General features: G+C 36.6%; 1 protein-coding gene across 1 annotated transcript; it reads right to left on the bottom strand.

Annotated features, from left to right (window-relative positions):
• Window positions 1-1415: 1415 nt before the first annotated feature.
• On the bottom strand, window positions 1416-23737 carry LOC140166234 (peptidyl-prolyl cis-trans isomerase E-like). Its single transcript, XM_072189635.1, has 10 exons — window positions 23581-23737; window positions 22678-22820; window positions 19648-19674; window positions 19013-19094; window positions 17422-17534; window positions 10454-10580; window positions 7880-7959; window positions 5417-5522; window positions 3747-3822; window positions 1416-2823 (listed from the first exon to the last, which is right to left on the bottom strand). Exons 1-10 carry the CDS (start codon window positions 23609-23611, stop codon window positions 2688-2690), a joined length of 921 nt encoding a protein of 306 aa, XP_072045736.1. The 5' UTR covers window positions 23612-23737; the 3' UTR covers window positions 1416-2687.
• Window positions 23738-23900: the final 163 nt, after the last annotated feature.

Here is a 23900-nt window from a genome sequence, read left to right as displayed (position 1 = left end):
CTACGATTTTTTAATTTCTTGATGTACTCAAATTATTAAGGAAACTGTTAATACTAAATTCAATGGATAGAAGTGACCCGTCAAGTTCTGGGGTGTGTGTTATGTGGGAAATGCTTTTCAATAAGGAATTAAGCCTAATCTCATCATAACATCATCCAAGCGGCACAATTCATCTACTATTAAAATGTGTATTCCCATGATTACGTGCTTAGTGACAAGCAAAACTACCACCCTTTCATTATGTCATGAAATAGCTCAGTTATAGGCAAGGGTACTGTAACCAATCCTTTGAATGTATATTAATTGGAAATACTCTATTGCATAATGGACAAAATATATGTGACATGTTATGTCAAAAGGAGACACTTTTGGGCAGGTTATCAATTTTGAGGTTTTTACATATCTTAAATATAGAGATATTTTGCTCCACAACGCCATTTTCCCCAATGAAATCGGACATTCCTAGGCAAAGATATTGAGTTCTTAAGTTACCGCATTATAAAATTGGAAATTGAGATATCGGCCTTTAAAAATGTTATTGACAATGTTGAGAGCAGCAATTACCTTGAAAAATGTCTCAAAAAATACAGGATGCCAGTTATATTCCGGTGAATCCGGTCTGAAACTATCAGACAATATTTTAAACATTAAAAACATCACAAATTCGCAACAAACCCAAATTGTGTAAAAATCACCCAGGGCAGATTTTTGGCTATTTCTCCATTTACGATCCTGCCCAAAAGTGTCTCCTTTTGACATGACACGTCACATAATATATATGATGTAGACAAGAAGTATCTTTACACTATAACCACAGCAATATCTTAAAGACCCTAAAATCAAATAAACCAAATACAGTATAGCCAATAGATGGAGAATTTTGTTTTGTGTATTTTGATGCCTCATTCAGCACAATGCGACTTTATTTACCCAACTTATATACACAAATTATGAATGAAAAATAGAGCATATCAAAAATGAAAAAACACTTTGAGCATCAACGGTCGATCCAAAGATCAAACAAATTTGGTTCTGGTGCCCAAGTGTAAAAATACTTTTGGTACACAATTACCACAGCATATGGATAAATCCCAAACTATATGTACTATTTTGATTTTGATAAACTGTATTGATTTATTAGCTTTTACCCAAAAGATGGCGAAAGGCTGACGGCTTCTATTGGGCAAATGTTCATAAATCTGCATTTAAACACATAATATCTTAAATAAAGAATTCTTGACTTAAATTGTAAGGTAAAAAAAGATTTATTTGGTTTTGCTTTTAAATAATGGTTTACAGAGTCTTTTAGAATGAGAGTGAAATAAACAGACTCTTAATTTGTTTGAAGTAGTGGAGAGGTGCTGATTTCTTTATGCCAATGCTTACAAACCCATACACCAGGTAATGGAACCGTCCACCATGGGCTGTAAAGTCAGCATTCTCACTTTTTGAGATATTGGACAGGTAAATTCTCAAATTATGCTTTACAATGATATATAGCATGCCCAATATTCCTTGCTAGGAAGGTAGTAAAAAATCAGTAAATAGGCTGAGAAATCTTTTGTTTTCTGTTGTTCATTGAAAAGTTTAATGGAGGCATGAGAATACATCTCAATGATTGAAATTTTAATGCAGGCATGTGAATACATTTCAATAAAAAAAAACAGGAATTCCTGTAAAAAAGGAAAATTCTCATGCCTGATAATGGACTGTATCTCAAAACTAGTTCTGCAACATTACGGGCCCTTTGTGAAAACCAGTCAATAGTACAGCGATTTGAATAGATCTAATTGGTGTACATGTAGAAATAAGTATTGGCAAAAAGAAAAGTGAATCACTTTGAACCACCAAGTCCCTATTTCATAATGTCCTGTATGAGACCAAGCAAGCATCCCATTACAGATTCCTGACTCAAGTCTCTAAATTACCTTGGGTGCCCCATGTCATACCTTGGTGCCCCCATAAATATGTAATTTTGGACACATTCTTTAGCATATGATTGCCTTGGTGCCTTAGCAAGCTTTAGGCAAATTGCTTAGCTGCCATCAAAAAAGCCAAAAGGAACTTTTTACCCCAACCCTTTCTTTGCTCGACCACTGACTATGGTCAAAAGCAAAATGAAATTGTCAGGATTTGAGCTTCAATTAATTAAGATTTAAACTTGTTCTATATGACTGAATTATCCTGTGCTGGGGCTTTATATGGCATGGAATATTCCCATTAATATACTGTCATGAGGGTTTTGGCAGCTTTATTCAGTAAACTGTATAATCAGTATTGAAACTTATACTGAATGCTTTGTAATCTAACCCAGGTATCGATCTGTGGCTTCCACACATGATCATGCTAGTTTTATGAAAAAGCATATCAATTTGAAATAGAAGCAGTTGAACTCTTTCTTCTTTTAGCAAGTTGCCCATAATAGCCATGTCCCATAAACGTCAATCAGGGGTGAATCCAGGTGCACCAGGCCCTGCAACAAATCTGTATTAGCGCCATGATCCATAGACGCCAGGTATATCAGGAGCGGATCCAGTGGCACAGAAGTGGCACCAGTCCCTGCAACAAATCTGCACAATCAGCTTATTTTGTCCAACTTCAGTAATTTGACCATTCTTGATTCTGGGTCTATCCCCGCAAACCAAGTACTGCTACAAATGTACATAAATTGCATTCTCACACTTTGGTCATACCAACTCTCCACAGTCTGCAATTATTACTTTTTGTGTCGGTTTTCCTCCTTTTGCACCGCAAGCTTCCATTTTACGTACCACGTCCATACCATCTATCACTTTCCCAAAGACGACATGTTTATTGTCCAACCTGGAAACACACATAAAATCAAAGTCATTGAAATTATAAATTTTACGTACACATGACCATGTGCATGACTACAAAAACAAGTGAAAAAAGGCTGTGTTTTGTTCAACCAGTTTGGTCATTTTAACACTGAGTTTCAAAATGACCCCTAAACAAGAGGACATTTTACACCAACTTTTGCCCCAAAGCAAGTTATTTTTCCCTAAAATGTACCCTTTTTTACTCAATTTATATAAACTGACGAAACAACCATAAACAACCTGACCATAACCAGCAAAACCACATTTTCTCCTGAAACTCTGTGTTAATTACCTGGCTGGCTGCACAAAACACACTTTCCACTTCTTTTTTGGTCATGCATGTGCACAGTACATGAATTGGGCTATTCCAGTTGAAATCCACACACCCCCTATGGAAGACATGACCTTAATCTTCCACACAGGGAGTGTAGATTTCAAACGGGGTTTACCGTAATTGCGGAAACTCCATTTGAAATGTACACTCACTGTGTGCGAGATTAAATATCTATACAATGCTCCACAAGGGAAATTTAATCAAGATACACATGTTGCTAATTCAATGACGCAGCCTTTGTCTATATTCCAAAGCTCAAAACTTAGTAGCAAGTTGCTACCACCCGAGATTGAACCCATGGCCTCATGCATCAGAGACAAGTACCATAATAGTCTGCAACCTTTACACTATGGCTACAAAGCCATTGTCATCAATCGCTTGGCAAACAATTGCTGATCACGGACGTTTCTCAAACATTTTCATAAATGCCCATAAACGTTTGCCAAACGTTTGTGATCGCTAAATGTTTGTCGAACATTTGGCAAAAGCGGCTATGAAGCACCAAGAGTTCCCGTAATTTTAAAGCACATTGCTAGACACTTCCATATGTGTGGCTGGCTTCCAAAACTTACCAATCTGTTTTTTCTGTACAAATAAAAAACTGTGAACCATTTGTGTTGGGTCCTGAGTTTGCCATGGAGAGTGTACCTGCAAATATAGAAAAATAATAATGGACTTGCTGTAAGTAAAACAAATCACCTATAATGAAGGCACCATTGCTAAGTGTAGACAGTTTGACAGGCTACATACAGAGTTATTACTTAATTTTATTTTCTATATATTTTCATTTTTTTTTTTGGAAGAAAAGAATTTGTGTTGGCCGCATTGGACAACATAGAGGGCCGTATGTTTTGCTTGTTGAGGAGTTTGAATCTATTCAAATGTTATTTATCACATGAAAAACAGACAACAAGGGTAATGCAGCAGACTTGCCATGTACATTTGTAGGGTGGGTCGTTTTTTTTATTTATTTTTTTCAAAAAGAGGCTAAATGCCCCTACAAAATCACCAAACGTTTGCAAACCAAAAACAATTGATCATCAAGCAACAAGCAAGTAAACAAACAAACAAAATACAAGTGTTTGATTTACAATCTGCAACTTGCAGACAAAGCAAAATTGCCCATGGGAGATTCTATAATTTTGGCCTTTGGGAAAAACAATTGAACATCAAGCAACAAGCAAGTAAACAAATACAAACAAAATACACTGGGTCATTAAAAAAAGCGCAGTGATTTATAGTGCACTAAGCACAGGCACAACGCCTAGACGTTGATCCACAAGCCTCAGCATACTTTACAGGTTATCACTGACCACTACGGCCCCACATCATTCCATCAAACAACAACTCAGGGACTTGCAGCTAAGAAGCGCACACCCTAGACATTCTACAATAATGACCATCGCAACCAGGATCATCTCCCCGAGTTTCGTATGGGTTACAACGAGACAATTAGCAGCAAGTTCCTTTATTACACGAGAGAGTACATGTACTAACCACCGTTGCGGTTCGAAACTCGCAAACTCTTGCACCATAATTGAACGCCTTATCGATTGAGCTAACTTGACTGACGTGTTCGATTTAGAAACTGCAACTTGCAGAGAAAGCAAAATTGTTCCTTTCCATTCCATGGAAGGATGAATGTTAGCATGAAGTGTCCACCAAATGTTTTGTAAATTTGAGTAGGACACAGACACAAAAGAGCTGGCCAGGGGTCTGTTTCACTAAACTTATAACCCTTCATAACTCTAGTAACTATTCGCAAAGTTACAAATACCCAATGCTAGACGTAACTTTACGAAGGGTCTCTGTAGTAAATCCCTATCACTTACTAAGGGTATTATTCGTAAAATATAAGTAAGTTTAGTGAAATGGAACTTCTGACTTGTCGTAAGTTACGAACAATTTTGAGACTTACGAAGCTTCGTAAAGTTTAGTGAAATGGACCCAAGGGCTTAAATAAGCTACCAAGTAATTTCAATGTAAGTACAAAAACCACTTGAAATGGCACAGTGTAAGTAAGATCGGAGACATGGCCTGAGTGCCACTAAAGTAAATTGCTGTAAACCTTTGATGACAGCATACTTCTGCGATGCTATTAAGATGCCCCTGAAATGTGTGCTAATTTCGCCACCATATGCATAATACATATTGTGAGTTGCACCTTTTCAATATCACAGAAGTACATATATACTTTCGTCTAAAGTTTACAGCAATTTACTTTAGTACTGCTAAGACTTACCTGGTCCCGTGTGTTTTAATACAAAGTTTTCATCTTCAAATTTCTTGCCATATATTGATTTTCCTCCGGTGCCATTGTGATTTGTGAAATCTCCTCCTTGACACATCTGGTATAGATTGTATAGTTAAGGAAATCACAAAGCCTTCAGGATGACTCACAAGTATTAATGTCGTATGTAAACATTGGGTACTAGCCCTAATCATGTAAAAGATTCAAATTGTGGTACATTTGTATTCATTGGATACTAGCATTAACGCGGCTGTGTACTCTAGCCATTGTTTCTTTCTCCAAATTGAGTTTTTATGATATGTTTGTACCTTGTTATGTTTTTTACAAATACAAGGAATGAAAATCCAGATTTGTAAACTCCAACTGCAATATTTTAAGGATTTTATTTCACTATTCCACTCGTGTTTGAAATTGAAAAGGAAAGAAAATCTTTGTTGTACCAGCAAGGTACACGCCGCAAGAACAACTCATCGCGTTATGTATCGCGCAATTTGTTAACGACAAATACGCGACGCATACGCTGACGCTTATCTGCATGCGCGGGCGCATCTTATGGAAACACCACGGAAGCACTGATTTCACAAAAACCTAGTGGTCAAATGGCTCCGTTTTAGCTGATAAAATGTGGGTTTTTTTTTGTTCTTTTTACTCGAATTGAATATCAAGTTATTAATGGGTTTCGCTCAAAGGGGCTGTGGATTGACCCGATGTTCACGTAATATAAGTTTCAAAAACGAAAACTGTCGAATTCTCCTGTGAGATTCGATGAAAGTGCAAAATGTGACCACTTTAAACTTCAACGGCCATTATTTCAATGTTCATTTTCTCGGTAAAATGACGATTTAGGTACACGATAACTCAATAAATACAGCATCTATAGGTAAGCAAATAAGATCATCGTAAAAAGCATGATCGACTCAAGAAACGGTTTTCTCATTTTTTTATATTTTGGTCTATTTCCGATTTTGGGCATCATTTTGTGCAAATAGGCGTTTTGAATTTTAAAAAGTTCATTTTGATGCCTTATATGGTCAATATCTCAAAAAATAAGGCCAATATCAAAAAATAAAAAAAACGTTTTTGGAATGGAGCCTCAAGATTGAGCTAAAAACAAAATAAAATATTTTGGAAAGAGTGTTTTTTGTTATGATGTACCTAACAAATATTGCCAAAAACTCACTTTTTGTGATTTTCTTCAAAATTGTTGTTTTTACCCCAAATCTGTATTGATATTAAGATTTATTGATGTCTTGCCTTCATAAAATGTATACTTTTATATGTTTTATGCTTGTGAATAATTACAAAGTTATTGCACTTTTACTACATGCATGTCTGAGAGTACACAGCCACCTTAACAGGCTGGGAAATAAGTGGGGGTCAGGAGCCATTTGGCTACCGTAAAGTCCCAAAATGCCCCTGGTTTTCAAGTAAATACCTGTGACCATGGGGCCACCTATTTTGTTCAAACAGGCTCCTGGCCCTAATGGTCATTTTGATCAATCAGAATTGTACATTTTGGTCATAGAATTTTGGTTATTTCTTGCATTCTTTGCTTGTTCATCTGGTTATTAAGGTATTTATCATAACATTGTCAAACATCAGCTGAGACGAATATAGGTATATTCATCTCAGACATCAGTAAGTACATGTATGTGATTTCAAAATAGCCCCTGATTCATTGAAAATGGCCACTGGTTCCATGGAAACCTGTGGGGGTCAGGGGCCATTTGGCTACCGTAAAGTCCCAAAATGCCCCTGGTTTTCAAGTAAATACCTGTGACCATGGGGCCACCTATTTTGTTCAAACTGGCTCCTGGCCCTAATGGTCATTTTGATCAATCAGAATTGTACATTTTGTTCATAGAATTTTGATTATTTCTTGCATTCTTTGCTTGTTCATCTGGTTATTAAGGCATTTATCATATCATAACATTGTCAAACATCAGCTGAGACAAATATAGCTATATTCGTTTCAGACATCAGTAAGTACATGTATGTGATTTCAAAATAGCCCCTGATTCATTGAAAATAGCCACTGGTTCCATGGAAACCAGGGGCTATTTTTTTTACAAAGCAGCCCCTGGTGCGGCGCTTCTTATTTTCCAGCCAGCCTGAGCACTAATCATGTAAAGGATACAAATTGTAGTATAATTCTAAGGTCATTGGATACTAATTTACTAGCACTAATCATGTAAAGGATACAAATTGTAGTATAATTCTAAGGTCATTGGATACTAATTTACTAGCACTAATCATGTAAGGGATACAAATTGTAGTATAATTCTAAGGTCATTGGATACTAATTTACTAGCACTAATCATGTAAAGGATACAAATTGTAGTATAATTCTAAGGTCATTGGATACTAATTTACTAGCACTAATCATGTAAAGGATTTAAATTGTGGTACATTTGTAAGGTCATTGGATACTTGCACTAATCATGTAAAGGATACAAATTGTGGTATAATTCGGTGAAATGAACTGCCCTTGAAGCCAAACCCCTTCTCATGCGTACATAAACATCGGAAGTTCTCTGAAAAAACAAAAACAAAAACCCACACACTGTTATAAATAATTCTTAATAACAGAATAAACGATATAATTTTTGTTTTTGTGTGATATAGACAAGTCAAATATTTTGAGAAGTGGATACCGGTGCAGCCGGTATATCTGCTACAATAAAATATTGGACCTGCATATATAATTATCCTCTATCACACGATAGTAAAACAAAAATTTATTCTTATTCTCTAAACTAATCGCTATTTTATTTAACAATGTTACAGCAGAATACCTCCAATTGCACAGAGAAAAGACAGTTGGTGACATCCAAAGTTGACATTGTCTTTTACGGAACCAGAACACCCTGAAATTCATCAAAATTCAGAGGCTTGTTTAACTCTATTTGCTAGACAAAATATTTTATTCCGAAAATCTCTGCTTGTCTATATATGGCAAGCAGCTCTTTCTAACTTTACCACGCTGCAGTTTATTGAAGTCAAGGACAGCTTTTAAAGATTCTCAGTTGTTTGTTTAAGGGGGTACTACACCCATTGATTTTTTTTTGCATTTTTTTGCATTTTGTGAAGAAATTACAAAAAAAATTGGACAAAGTGGTATGCAAAATGAAGGGGCATATCTTCTCGTTTTATTGGTGGCATCGGTATCAACATAGCTTACATGCTTTTAAAAGTAGAAGCCAAAAGGTGGTACATCACTGATGATTTAAATTCACTTCATTTTGGAAAGCTTACTATCAACGGATTTCGTTAAAATTTTGGATATGTGTTGCTTACACATTAGGGAAATAAAGTTGATATGTAAAATGGGAATAAGTGGTTCCTGATTTCTTTTATGACTTCATAAACTTGGTGCTCCACAACTATCAAAAAAGGAACTGGTTAAAATGCTTCTATTTTCAATGTTGATCATGAGCTATATTTTGTATTTTTAACTTGCGACATTATTTCACTGAAACTTAATTAAGCCACAGGTAACAGGTTACCACAACCATACTACAGCAATGTTGAAAAAATTGTATTTCTTGTCACCTATACCACCATATTGGGTAGTTTTCCGTAAGCTTAACTTTTATGATTTTGGTAACTATTTTATATTTATTTGTGAAATCCATCTCAACTAGGCATTCTAAATTGTACTCACCATTTACATCCCAAGGTATATTAGTATATCCACCTTGCACTTCTCGATATATATCCAGTTAAAGACAGAATATCAAAATTATGCCTCATTATGATATCAAAGACTCTCACATGTGTATTCAAAATTGATGCTTAAATTTGACCTGAACCAATTGACCTATAGTTTAGTTTAGTTTAGTTTAGTTTTTATTTAGCATTGCAACATATACAAAAATACAGAAAAATGGTAAGACATCAAGTACAATGCATCAAAATTTAACAACAATAATAAAATGACATACGGTGACCTAATAGCCTTTTCTTCTCCTAACAACACATTATAGTAATATTAAATTGACTAATGACTATGCATCCATTGTGTAAGTGTTTATTTAATTTATTCAGTGTTATATATTTTGCATGCACCACTAGATTTTCTATAGAGAGTATAACAAAGGATTTAATGTATTCTATTCATGTACCCTACTTGAACATGTTGAATAGAATAAATTATGGTTTGTTATGAAACACGATCTGAGTTACTAGGATACAGTAAACAAAAAATATATAGGGCTAAAATGACTTACTAAAATGGTTTAAAAATACTTTGTATGTAGATATATTTTATAAGTTCAGGACATGAGGTGATGAACATACTTATGTACTTCATAAATTTGCAAGAAAAAAAGAAGAAGAGGGGTACTGATGAAAATCAGGGTATTATTCCCCCTTAAGGGGGTACTACACCCTTGCCCAATTTTGTGCCTATTTTTGCATTTTTATCAAAAATTATAGTACATTGGTGACAAGTAAGATATGTATATTATAGGGGCAAGGACTACAACTACTGCACTGGAAATTTTATTTCAGCACAGACAACAGTTGTGGAGTTACAGTCAAAAATGAGGGAAAACCAATATTTGATCAATAAATCAATAACTACTTGCCTTGAGTTGCTGAATTTTCAGTGTAGTAGTTGTAGTTCTTGCCCCTACAATATACATATCTTACTTATCACTTATGTGCTATAATTTTTGAGAAAAATGCAAAAACAGGCCCAAAATTGGCCAGGGGTGTAGTACCCCCTTAACTCTATTTGCTAGACAAATAGGCTAACATAAAAAATTGAGCCCTGTTCCATTTGACGGAGTGTAGCACCCCAATCTTTAAAATCCTACCCAAATTTCTAAGGGTAACATTGACTCAAAATTTTGTAATTTTGGATGATTTTTCAAAACACAGACCCATGTCTAATGATTTTTGTGAAAAGCCAACCTTCTTGTCTAGGCATTTGTTAGAAAAATAGATCTATTTTCATGGCACATCCCTGTGCCCTTCAAAATTGAAGTAACCCCTACAGGGTCTTGTTCATAATGCTTCCCATACCTGCTGTCATAGGCACTACATCAGCTCTTAGCTGTCCTGTTATTCTACCACAATCTTTGCCACCAATCTTAATGTCAAAATACACCTGTGGATTTGCTTTGGCTCTTTTGGCTGCTGGTGCTGAACTCTGAAAAGGAAACAGTCAAATGCAAGTAACATTTATAATTCTCAGGTTTTCAGCAGAGGAGGAAACCCATCAACTAGTAGATAAAATCCTGAGCGGTGTAAAGATGAGCAGGGCGTGCTTTTTATTCCTTCGTCAACATGATCATACCTGATCTGTAATGACCCATCCCTGGACCAACCCCATTACATTTTGCCCTTATTCCATTTCTCCCATTTCAATTTTCTGTACTGAATTGCTATCCAGTGCACTATAGATTGTTAGTGCCAAGATGTACCGTAATGAACAAAGCACATCCATATCTTGCAAAATATGTTTATTACCCGACTGCCGACCAATGTTTAGCCCGTTTATCCGCAAAAAGGAAACAGTGGGAATGTGTATAAAGTAATTGGAGTGTCATTAGATGAAATGAGGTGAAGTATCATGTTGCAAAGGATTCTGGAAAGGGTAAGATCTTCTCTGGCAAACTTACTTAATGGAAGTATCAACTTTTCAACTTAGAGTCTCTTCATTTCTCAGACTGACCCGACTTTAGTCAGGCAAAACCCAATACTGGCTCAGGGGCCGGGGTCACTCCCATTGTGGCCTGTACACCATCCGCGATAATCAACTTTTGAAAAGCACCCTAAACAAGGATTTAACCCTTGGCTAAAAACAATACCCTAAACAGGGATTTTATTCCTTGCATCAAATTTCATACCCTAAATTTCATTTCCGCGTAATAGCAATTGCAATTTTGCTACCCTTTTTTCCAATATTTCATGTTTTTGACACCCTAAACGCGTTACGCGCGTATCGTTCTTACCCACGTTTTCATTATCGCGGATGGTGTACAGGCCACAATGGGAGTGACCCTCCCGGGCTCAGGGGCCACTAAATTAAAAGGGATCCTTAGGTTTGAGTGACTCACAACCACAGCCACACTTTGATATTGTGTGGAATCAGGATGTGATATCATTTCATATTACATCATTTAGAAGTTTAAACTTGACTGGTCTGCTGTATAAATCAAATAAGTGTTGGCAGACTTCAAAAAATGATTTTTCTTCAAACTTTGTGCATGGATGCACCTTGGGTCAAAGTCAACAGGAATGACATTCATGTCGCCTCTGCACCTTTGGTTGCCATGGCAACCGCCAAAATGTAAATTTGCCCAATTTTCAGCATTTTCAGCATTTTAACATGTAACAAAATGTAGAAATATTAGGTCAGATTTCAGGATGAAGGAAATCATGTTCAGTACCCTTCTTTTATACAGTGAATAAGATATCCTTCCTCTCTATAAAAATCATGTAAACACAAACAAATAACTTTCAGAAGTGGGTGAAACCATTATGTAAAATAGGGGTGTTTTTCATTATTTTCGGCCATGCCAAAACTTGTGTTGGGAAAATTGATGTAACCCCCAAAGTAACACTTTTCTCACAATTATCTGCTCAGGGTAAATAGATAAGATGTTGGTCTAGTAATATCATGAAAAAAAGGTTTTGGTAATTTTCATACGTGGGAGCAGTGTTGCCAAGAAAATTGCACAATTTTCAGTTTTTTAATTTAATATATTATGAAAAATAAGGGCTTTTATCCACCTAAGGGGATGATGATGCATTTTTATGATATTAGTATGAAGACATTACCAACTGTAGTGCATGAGTATCAAGTATTTCTGCCTAAGTGTTGCCAGAAACCTCACTTTTTTGACGTTTGAGATTTTATTTACAATGGAAAATGCTGATTTTAACAGACAATTCTCTTGTTAATTTTATGCAACACTCTAGTATTATTATTTGGATTAAGTGCATGATGTGACATGATTTGCATTGGTTTCAACACCAGAGTTGCCAGTAGCGATCCTTTTCAGGTGCTGTTATAAAGTAATTTTCATACGTGGCAGCAGTGTTGCCAGGAAAATTGCACAATTTTCAGGTTTTTAATTTAATATATTATGAAAAATAAGGCTTTTATCCCCGGGGGTGCCAGTTGAACCGTCAATGAAGTCATCACCGACCAAAATTTCGCGGTAAAAGGGTATCTTTTTAAGCATAGGCCACGTCCTGCGCGGGACGCGAAAAGGGTCTCAATTTTGGTGTTTTCTGGAAAAAAAAGGGTACCTTTTTTACAATAGATATGTCGGCGTTTTGGGTTCATGAAAAATCAAAGTCCAGCATTTGACGTCAGCCGCTGTTTTCGTTCCTGATTGTAAACAACTTCTTACTTCCGGGTCTGTAAGTGTAATATATTAGTCTTGTGCCCGGTCTTGTACCATGAGTAAAACTCGGTGGTGTTTGTGCATGCTGCCGAGCGGGCTGCGTGGGACGGGCGAGAGACTACAATTTTGTACAAGGTACAGATACTGTGTAATCGGAATGGATTACGACATACGTTTGACTGCTGAACCAGATATGACAGGAACCATGCCTTTTGGAAATCGTGAAGTGACATTTGCCATCGCTGTTTGTCACCCCCGCAAAACCGAAGTTAAACGGGGGAAAAAAGTGCTTTATATTTCAGATTTCAGAGCTTAGCGCGGATCATGGATTCGGCCCGGGATTCAGCACTGAAATCAGCCCTCGAATTAACTCACGGCACCCATGGCATTTTGCTGTGGGTGCCCATCCCCACTGCCGTAATGCCCTCAAAATATGTCCTTTATCCAAGGCAGTCACTTGCCGCGCCCTCTAATGAAGTTGCCGTCGGTGCCCCAGCCCTGCCCCTTCATTTATAACATCATCTATCTATGTTTGTGTGTGTTTTCTTCACTTTTGAGAAATTGCCTTGGTGCCCTTCTCAAATTTTCAACAGTTGCCATGATGCCCTCTTGAAATATTACAAACTGCCGTGCTGCCTTGAATTTTCAGTGAAAATCCATGGCAATTTCCAACTTGCCCTAAAAAAGTTGCTGTGCCCCTTCAGATCCTTAATTCGAGGGCTGACTGAAATCAAAGGTAAATAGGTACGCTTATTAAGAAAATGCAATCACGTTTTTCATCGCTTTTGCTGATGTTTCTTGCTTTCTACTCCCGGGTTTCTACTTCCGATTGTGTGCCGCGGGTTGTGTACCATTCAATTCATTCATTTAGTCATTGAAAACTGTGATCATCCCAAGGGATCATACACCACAAATGACCAAGATGGATTATACATCATGCAAAAGTATTGTGAATTTAATATGGTTCATGTATTTATTGCCAAGAATAGGAAATAAAACTTTTCCACTACAAATAACCTGTTGGTGTATGATCTTCCCAGGATGTACTTGTACTAATTGGATACCAATGAAATGATTGCAGCTTGTTTGTTGTGTATGACCACAATTTTGTGTTAAGGATGATATTCCAGGCTATTTCATATTATAACAGAAATTGTATGTAAAGGGATTGGAAATACACTAGGTAAATATTGCTTTCTACCTTCGTCAGTGAAAAGCGTCATTGGGACATGTAAGGTCAGTGATATGGGTACCTTTGTTTGCACCATGGCTGTGGTCAGTGATTTGGGTATCCTTTTTCATAGCAGGTCAGTGGTAAGGGTTACCTTTCAGCCCTTGGGCATGTCAGTGTTTTGGGTGAAAAATAAAAGTGTCTGGTCAGTGATGACAACATGCAATGGTATATGAGTGGCACCCCCGGGCTTTTATCCACCTAGGGGATGATGATGCATTTTTATGATATTAGTATGAAGACATTACCAACTGTAGTGCATGAGTATCAAGTATTTCTGCCTAAGTGTTGCCAGAAACCTCACTTTTTGATGTTTGAGATTTTATTTACAATGGAAAATGCTGATTTTAACAGACAACTCTCTTGTTAATTTTATGCAACACTCTAGTATTATTATTTGGATTAAGTGCATGGTGTGACATGATTTGCATTGGTTTCAACACCAGTGTTGCCAGTAGCTTTGTCTTTTCAGGTGCTGTTATAAAGAAACAGCGAAACCAGTTTTGCTAGTAACATTGTCTATTCAGTGAAGTATAACGTGAAGTATAGCGGGTCCTGGACTGCTATTATTCACATGTCAACAACAGTATTGCTAGAAAACCCACTTTTGTGTTATTGAGGTTAAATTTACTGTTTAAATTAAGTGTAGTATACTTTACTTTGCTCGCTGTGATTTCAACACCAGTGTTGCTAGTAACCTTTTCAGTTTATTTGCGACGGCGAATCTGATGAGTTCGAATTTCATCCAGCCTAATCATGACTCAGAAGCTCCCGTGGCCAAGCGGTTAAGGCGTAGGTCTCGTAACCCTGAGGTCCTGGATTCAATTCCCAGGAGGGATAATTTTTTCTTCTTGTCTCCTATATTATTTGCGAAGGCGAACTTGATGAATAACAATGTTTATTTATATAATTCCCGTCGATCCTGCCACTGTTTTTCCGTGTAATATTTGTAAACTTGTAAAAACAAAGAATCTGATCAAGCAAACTGTTTCAAAACTTAAGGACATTATGCATATACCTCAACATCGACACCTAACGCCCGGTCCCCGCACTCCGTGCATCCGCGGGTATTTATGCTTGTCGGTGAACTTTAAAAACATCCCCTTTTGCATCTCATTTCGCGAAGTTTTTAGGGGAAAAACATCCCCCTTTTTTAGCGATTTCGCGAATTATTTGCCCTTCGACAATACCCCTATTTTCGCTAAAACACGAACGATATTTCTAACATACCCTTTTCTGACAGAAACACGTGGCTGCTCCATGAAAATACCCTTTTTTTTCAATTTAGCGAACACGTGGTTTGAAAACACACCTCTTTTTTGTGTATTTCGCGAATCGCATTTCTTCATCTGAAAACACCCCCTATTTCGCGAAATTTTCGACGAGCATGAATACCCATGGATGCACGGAGTGCGGGGACCGGGGCTAAACGTCCGTATATCAAGAAAATTGAAAGCTTTGTGGAAGGTTGTTTCTGTTTAGTTACAAACAATGTTTTGAACAATTTCAAAACATGTAAGTTTTTAAGCACTATGTCTGTAAATGTCGGTTGGCAATCTTGTATCTTCCGTAATGTGAGTCATCAAACTCTGCTGCATCATATCTAGTGTATGAACTGCAACAGCTAACCATTAATCCAAATCACAATACTGGAGTGTTGCATAAAATTAACAAGAGAGTTGTCTGTTAAAATCAGTATTTTCCATCATCAATAAAATCTCAAACGTCAAAAAAGTGAGGTTTCTGGCAACACTTAGGCAGAAATACTTGATACTCATGCACTACAGTTGGTAATGTATTCATACTTATATCATAAAAATGCAGCATCATCCCCTAGGTGGATAAAAGCCTTATTTTTCATAATATATTAAATTAAAAACCTGAAAATTGTGCAATTTTCCTGGCAACACTGCTCCCACGTATGAAAATTACTTTAAAACAGCACCTGAAAAGGCAACGCTACTGGCAACACTGGTGTTGAAACCAATGCAAATCATGTCACACCATGCACTTAATCCAAATAACAATACTAGAGTGTTGCATAAAATTAACAAGATAGTTGTCTGTTAAAATCAGCATTTTCCATTGTAAATAAAATCTCAAACGTCAAAAAAGTGAGGTTTCTGGCAACACTTAGGCAGAAATGCTTGATACTCATGCACTACAGTTGGAAATGTCTTCATACTAATATCATAAAAATGCATCATCATCCCCTAGGTGGATAAAAGCCCTTATTTTTCATTATATTAAATTAAAAAACTGAAAATTGTGCCATTTTCCTGGCAACACTGCTCCCACGTATGAAATTTACCAAAACTTTTTTTTCATGATATCTACCTACCCTGAACAGATAATTATGAGAAAAGTGTTACTTTGGGGGTTACATCAATTTTCCCAACACAAGTTTTGGCTTTGCCGAAAATAATGAAAAACACCCCTATTTTACATAATAGTTTCACCCATTTCTGAAAATGATTTGTTTGTGTTTACATGATTTTTATAGAGAGGAAGGATGTCTTATTCACTGTATAAAAGAAGGGTACTGAACATTACTTCCTTCATCCTGAAATCTGACCTGATATTTTTACATTTTGCTACATGGGAAAATGCTGAAACTGCTGAAAATTGGGCAAATTGACATTTTCGCTGTTGCCATGGCAACCAAGGGTTTAGAGGCGATATGACTGTCACTCCTGTAGACTCTGACCCAAGGTACATCCACACACAAAGTATTAAGAAAAATCATTTTTTGAAGTCTGCCAACATTTTTTGAAAATATCTGATTTTTACTGCATAGTCATGTTTGCCTGGGAGTGACCCCTACTGAATTCCACACACTGTAAACAAACTTAATCTGCCTTGTCATGGGATTCCTCAAATCAATCTGCAGAACTAACTAAGTAAAATACAAAGCAGCCAAAACCTTCTAAAATACATAGTTCAGTATTTTCATGACTTTTGAGTAAAGAAATTAATATTTAAATAAATCCAAGTAAGGTAAATCATCCACAGTAAAGTGCTCAACCAAGAAGGGAGCTGGAATACATTTTTAAAATAGACTTGGTGATTTATTTTAAAAAGCATTATTTACAATATTGTTTCATGCAGGTCAGCCGAAGCCGACCTACACTCGTCAGAATAAGAATAATGCTTAATAAATCACCAAGTCTATTTTAAATGTATGAAATCAATATTTAAACATTTCGATGTGTAAAGTTATCAACAGTATCCTTTATCTTTTCTTTGAACAAATTCATTAGGAATGTTGATTTTACTAACTGTGAACTTTGTTCATTTTAAACAATTCCAACAAAAAACAAAGTATTCTTTAGTATTTTCAGTACGATACAAGTCCAGCTCTGTAAATAGAGTCCCTGGCCCTGACACATCAGGAGAAGACTTACTTCATCCGTGTCTTCGGCTGATCTCTTGTTACTTTCATCACCTTCAGCTTCTATCTCCTGCTCCTTAAGTGTTGCGCCAGCATGCTTCTTTAACCAGTTATCATCTGACCAAACTGAAAATAAGAAGATACGGGGAAGGGGAGAAAAACAGAAAACATTATCAACTTTCGCTAAAAACACCCTATAGAAAGTTTGCCACCAGTGCATATATACACCCCTTCTCATAGCCAGTAGAGACTAAGAAATAAAAAGTTGCTGGCTTTTCCACTCCTCATACCCCCCTGCAAAAAAAACCCCAATAAACTACATCACTGTTTCCACTTCGTCTTGATGATTGATTACATAACCCTAATCCTGATGTGTAGGCGTGGGGCAGTATATAAATTCTAAAAGTCTTAAGGGCTGGGGTATGAGCGTTTGGACAGTATTTATTTTGGGACATTAGAGCACATCAGACATATCGAATTGCATTCTGAATATGAAGAATGTCATTCTGATATCAAATAATTTTGATTTTTTGAAATTCGCAATTTAATACACATTTTATGGCAAATCATAAAAATTGATATTTTTGATATTTAACAGTACTTAAAGTAAACTTTATAAATCTGATGATTTATACTTAAAGTGTATGTAGGTGGGATGAAAAGCCGACGATCAATTGAAAATTTTGACCTTTCATTATTGAAGATATGGATTTTTTTCCCAAAACACCAAAAAAATTAGGTCTTTTTGGAAAAAATCCATATCTTCAATATGAAAGGTCAAAATTTTCAATTGACCGTCGGCTTTTCCTCCCTGCTACATACACTTTTAAGAATATATCATTAGATTTATATAATTTACTTCGAGGACTGTTATATATCAAAATTTGAAAAATATCAAATTTTATAATTTGTCATAAAATTTGTATTATATTGTGATTTAAAAAATGAAAATTATTTGATATCAGAAAGACATGCTTCAGTATTCAGAATGCAATCGATAGATCTGAGGTGCTCTCATGTCCAACAAAAAATACTGTCGAAACGCAATAAACGCTCATTTTGGATCCCTTAAGCATATCAAAAAACAAAACAAAATGCAGTGATTTATAGTGCGCTACACACAGGCACAACACCTAGACATTGATCCACAAGCTTCAGCACACTTGTCCCTGACCACTATGGCCCCACATCATTTATAAGCAACAACACCACAGGGACTGGCAGCTATAAAGAAGTACATACCCTGGACATTCCACAATTGACTTTTGCAGCCAGGATCAGCTCCCCCGAGTTTTGTACGGGATACAGTGAGACAATTAGCAGTAAGTTGAACCAAGTTCCTTGAATTTCAAGTTAACTCAATGAGAGTGTACCAACTAATGCCGGAGTTTGAACCTGGAACCTCTCCCACCATAATAGAATGTCTTATGGATTGAGCTAATTTGACTGACTCCTTTAGCAGGATACTTTCAGCTTTTTCACTGGACTCACTCCAGATAAGAAGGGGACGAGTAGGATGGGGAGAGGGAGGAAAAATCGAAGGAGCAGGTGTGATGAAGAACAGGGATACTTAGAGAAGGAGCAAATAGTTTGACTATACTTACCTGGCTTAGCATGGCCTTCTTTAATTTTCATGGGTTTCGCTAGATTTACTCGAATTGTTCTTCCAAACAGTTCTGAGTCATTCTGAAATAATACGAGCGTACAGCATAAATTATGAATGAAATGAGAACTATAGTGAAACTTGATTGGTTGGGCATTCCTTTTACAAAACCCTGGTGAAAAATTAGAATCATGATGAGAATTGAGCCAGCTGATAAATTAGCTAAAATAAATGGCAGCAGCAAGTTGTGAAAAACAGTTCTGGCATAAACTGAAACAATAAATTGGGCAAATTGATACAAAGTTATGGATGTATCCTAAATAAGAAAAGCTTCTGAGGGAAGGTTCTATTGCACCATTTGCACTGTCATCTCAAAACGAGGATCTACACCTACATGCATGGTGTATGTGCATACATACTTCATATGCATCTTACTTTTTGTGCATGCTTTTGAAGAAAGAACCTCGTTTCCGGAGCAAGATGGCCGATCCATGTAAAGGGTGAATACCAACAAATACAATGTACAACAATTGCACAATTTTCAGTGCTATTATGGTGATTCAAAGGGACATTCAATGGTTTTGAGCATAACTTTGCCCTTAAATTTTGATTTAAGACCAATTTCTTATAACTTACCATGTTATCAATTGCAGCAGCTGCATCCTGTAAATTCGAATAAGAAAAAAAAAAGACATCCTCAAATATCAGTCTTGGGGGGGGGGCTTATTAAAATTTAAAAATGAAAGTAACAAAATGTGAAGTTGATGAATCAAGTCGGCAGTCTGCACTTAGGGATTCAATCATGTTTCACCGTTGTTCATCACCGTTTAACAATGATGTGTCTGCGTCCTCTGTGTGGTTTATATCACGAGGGCAGCTAGAGCAGTGTTCGATTTACCACCTGCATACCTGCACCAGTGCATGTAACATTCCCTTTGTGCATGCAGCTTTTCACTACCTGCCTGCAGCGTGCATGTACGATTTTAGCGCTAGCGATATGAAAAGGCCAATATACAAAAGTAAACAAGCAGTCAGTCCGATTTGGAAAAACCCAATCTATTTTTAGCGCAACATCCTGACTTCAGGGCTGACGCAATTGACAATTCCCGATACCCCTATCACGTGGCGTGAGAACTGTCACTTTTTTCATTGACTTCCCTAGTCTTCTACACGCCAGTTTGCGTCGGTCTGATACTCGTCGATCCTAACGAACATTCGCGATAGCCACATACAGTCTGGTCCGAGACTATGACTTCCCTTAGAGGGGCTAGCGTAATGTGGCGTCATCCACCAATTCCCCGATACCCTCGCACATGCCAAGCTGTCATTTTCATTTAATTGAAAAAAAAGAACCGAATTTAAACTGTGGGAAATATTTGTTTACGTCACGGAAAATAATCATAATAATGTCCAGCAAAAAAGGAAATAGCTCAAAAAACACTTGCATCATTCTGGAAATTGTGCACCTCGTCGGCGACTAGTTCTAGAACAGATGAAGCCAGGGTTCGCGTTTTAATGCGTCATTGCGTCCTGGACGCAAAATTTTGAAAATGGGTAAATATGGACGCACTGAATTTCTAAATCCAAGGAGGTTAAGGGTCCAAAAATCTCAACTGGACGCATCCAAATCGCAGCGGATTTACTGTGTAGAAATAAAAAATCCTCCCATTTAACAATGTTAACTGTTTATCTACATTAAATGTGTCATTAATTTTCAAAATCGGCCACAAAAAGTCGTTGTTTTTAGGAATATCCAAGGCTGAGCGCCGTCAATTTTCAGTTCATATCGTCGCCGGTCATTATTTTAGCCTTCCAAAACTTTCAGAAAGTCCGGCATTTTAGGCCCCAAATTGCATAATATGCACATCATTTTCCAAGCAACTGAACTCCTAAAATGGTGAATTATGGACTAATTTACTTCAATAATTGATATATCACACAGTAATACTGATTTGTGAAGTAGAATTTACAGTAACTTCAGATGTTTTGCCGTATCGCGAACTTTATGAGATCGAGTCCACCATCTTGGTTTTAAGATAAACACTTAACTAGTAACAAACGCATGGCGCATGCGCGAGCCAGGAAATTCAGTTTTGGTTTTGAAACGTAAACAAAGCCGAATATCAAAACAACTCCATGCAGAAAATCACTTCTTTTTATAAAACTAAGCAAAATTACAACAATTACTTCAGGGAATATAAACACCAAAGTCATATCTACCACATATGTCAAAAAGAAGTTGAAAATTCATCAGATAAGCGAGAAAGGGTCGAATTTTCGGTCAAAAAAATTTCGAAAAAAATCATATTTTTTGGCCTAAAACTTAGCCATAACAAAATTCCCGTACACCACCAATTTCATGATTTTTGTCCTCAAAAATTAACTGAGTAATCCTCATAGTGTTTTCAAGTCAATTCCCAGGGTGACGGAAATACGGACATAAAGAAAAAAAGATATTTAATTTTATTTAATTTTATCCACAAATTGACACCTGAGTTAGAGGCGTTGCAAGCGTGCCATATATGTGTAGGGACCGAGTCTACAGCAAGCTTGAACTTCCCGGCTCGCGCATGCGCCGTGCGTTCGTTACTAGTTAAGATAAACACAGATATACTGCCCTCTCCAGGCAGTATAAAATTAATTATTGACCAGCCTCAGCAGGCGGTAGACATGGAATATATAGATAATATAAAATGAAATAAAATAATTAAATTAAATTAGATTAAATTGGATTAAATTAGATTAAATTAGATTAAATTAGATTAAATTAGATTAAATTAAATTAAATTAAATTAAATTAAATTGTTAAAAAATTAACTCTTTTGGTATTTTTCAATTTTTTTTATTTTTAAAGATTTTGGCGTTTTGGACCCTTTGTTTTTCGGTTTGGACGCCCTATTTTCAGACTAAAGGTGGGGTTAAGGGGTCCAAATAGCTTCCACTGGACCCCCTGTTTTAACCAGGCACCGCTAACCCTGGATGAAGCCACAGCATCCAGTGTTTTGGCTAAGAAATCGGCGAGTGATCGGCATAAAAATGACACTGACAGTGGAGCCAGGAATATTATTACATGTACAAGCTTAACTGACAATGATCGTGATTCAATGTGATTTTATGACTATGTTTGCTTTAATTTTGGTGCATGCACACTTTTTGCTGTGCATGTAGAAATTTTGGGCTACATGCACCAGTGCAGGTAGGAAAAAATTTGTAAATCGGACACTGAGCTAGAGCGAAGTAAATCACACAAACGCTCCAGACGCGGGTTGTTAAACGGTGATGAACAATGGTGAAACATGATTGAATCCCTTTCAACAACGAAAACAAGCTAAAGACTGTATAATTCATGAGGATTGTCGGTTAATCATTGCCACTCATCCTTACAAAAAGATCAGTGATTTCAGCAATAAAACTACAGAATAAAGCGGCAATGTTTAGCTGCTACCTCCAAAAAATACTGAATTCAGCTTGTAAGTGGGTATGCGAACATAAGCTTGGATTTACGCGTAAAGCATATTCGCGCTGGCGTTCGCGTAGTACGCTATTGTACAAGTGTGGATTCATCATGGATTAACAACGGTTGACTCCGGTACAAAGGTATAGGAAGAGTTGTTGAAATAACCATACATGTAGGCCTACATTTGGAAAACACTCTTAGATATTCACCTCGGCAAATTCAAACTCAACAAATGCGAATCCTCTATGCTTTTCTGTCTCATAGTCCAATGGAATCTGTATATCCATGAGATCTCCAAATGGAATAAAGGCTGCATGCAGTATCTTCTCATCTACTTCTTCTGCCAATCCACCTGAACAATCAAAGGTCAAAGGTTAAATTTTAGCAAGGATCCAAAGAAGAGTGACGTATGGCTCCAGCTCTCTTCAAAACAAACAGCCTTAATTGGCACACTGTGTTTTAATTAAATTCTGTCATTTTAAATTCTTGTAAACTCTATAGCTTACAACCACAATATATGCAATATCAAACACATAGATCTAACTTAAGGGCTGTGCAAGGGGGGGGGGGGTTGAATGAATTCTGATCACAATCTGCCATTTTGCCTACCCCCTCTTTAGATCAATAAATCTTTGACCCCTTTTCAAGATGTCAACAATTCAGATTTAGCTAGATAAATTACCATCACATTGAGATATAAATCAGCTTACATGCATGTAGTGCCTTTCTCCATTATTCCAGCAAAAAATGTATAAAAAAATTGCAAAATATGTAACTCCCCCTGGGGGGGGGGGGTCACTCCCATTGTGGCCTGTACACCATCCTCGATAAGGCCAAAGTAAAAGAAAGAAGAAAAAAAAGGTTTGTCTCATACTTCAAGGTTGCGCGTGCATTTGTAAAAATGCGCAATTTGAAAAAAAAAGAAATGCAGAAATTTTTTTAATTTTAAAATTGTGCAACTGCGCTATTTTCGTACAACCACATGCTGATCATTTCCCCTTACATATGCTTTGTAGAATTTTAAATTAAAATCATAATAATAAATGCACGACTTACAATTAGGTAAGCTTAAGCTTATAATTCACTTTTTAATATAAATTACACTCTCTTACCAACGTAAACGGTTCGCTTATTGTTTGCCATCACTTCTCTTTACTTGTACAAGAACTGTAACTGACATTTAGCAGTAAAAACAGTGAAATATCTGGGGGGAAAATGGAAATCAAAAACACGTCTATTTCACGATTGACCTCTGACATGAGCGTTTCTAAAATTGGAACAAACTTTAAAACTAATTTGCATCTCAAGAATCAAGAGTCACAGTGTATTCACCAAAGTTACGATATATTGTATGCTTTGTGATTTAGTGTTTAAAATTCAAATACAAAATACTTTGACCCGAAAATAATTGTTCTAAATTTTAAATTTGAGC

Source organism: Amphiura filiformis, chromosome 12 (assembly GCF_039555335.1).
Source record: "Amphiura filiformis chromosome 12, Afil_fr2py, whole genome shotgun sequence".
Lineage (NCBI taxonomy): Eukaryota > Metazoa > Echinodermata > Ophiuroidea > Amphilepidida > Amphiuridae > Amphiura > Amphiura filiformis.
This window is presented reverse-complemented; position numbering and strand designations above follow the sequence as displayed.

Excerpts from the sequence above, each read along its gene's own strand:
- LOC140166234 (XM_072189635.1), bottom strand. The coding sequence starts at position 23,611 with ATGGCAAACAATAAGCGAACCGTTTACGTTG. Across the intron at positions 10,581-17,421 it reads CAGCCGAAGACACGGATGAA|AGTTCAGCACCAGCAGCCAA; the intron begins GTAAGTCTTCTC and ends TTTCCTTTTCAG. Across the intron at positions 7,960-10,453 it reads TGTAGTGCCTATGACAGCAG|AGAACTTCCGATGTTTATGT; the intron begins GTATGGGAAGCA and ends TTGTTTTTTCAG.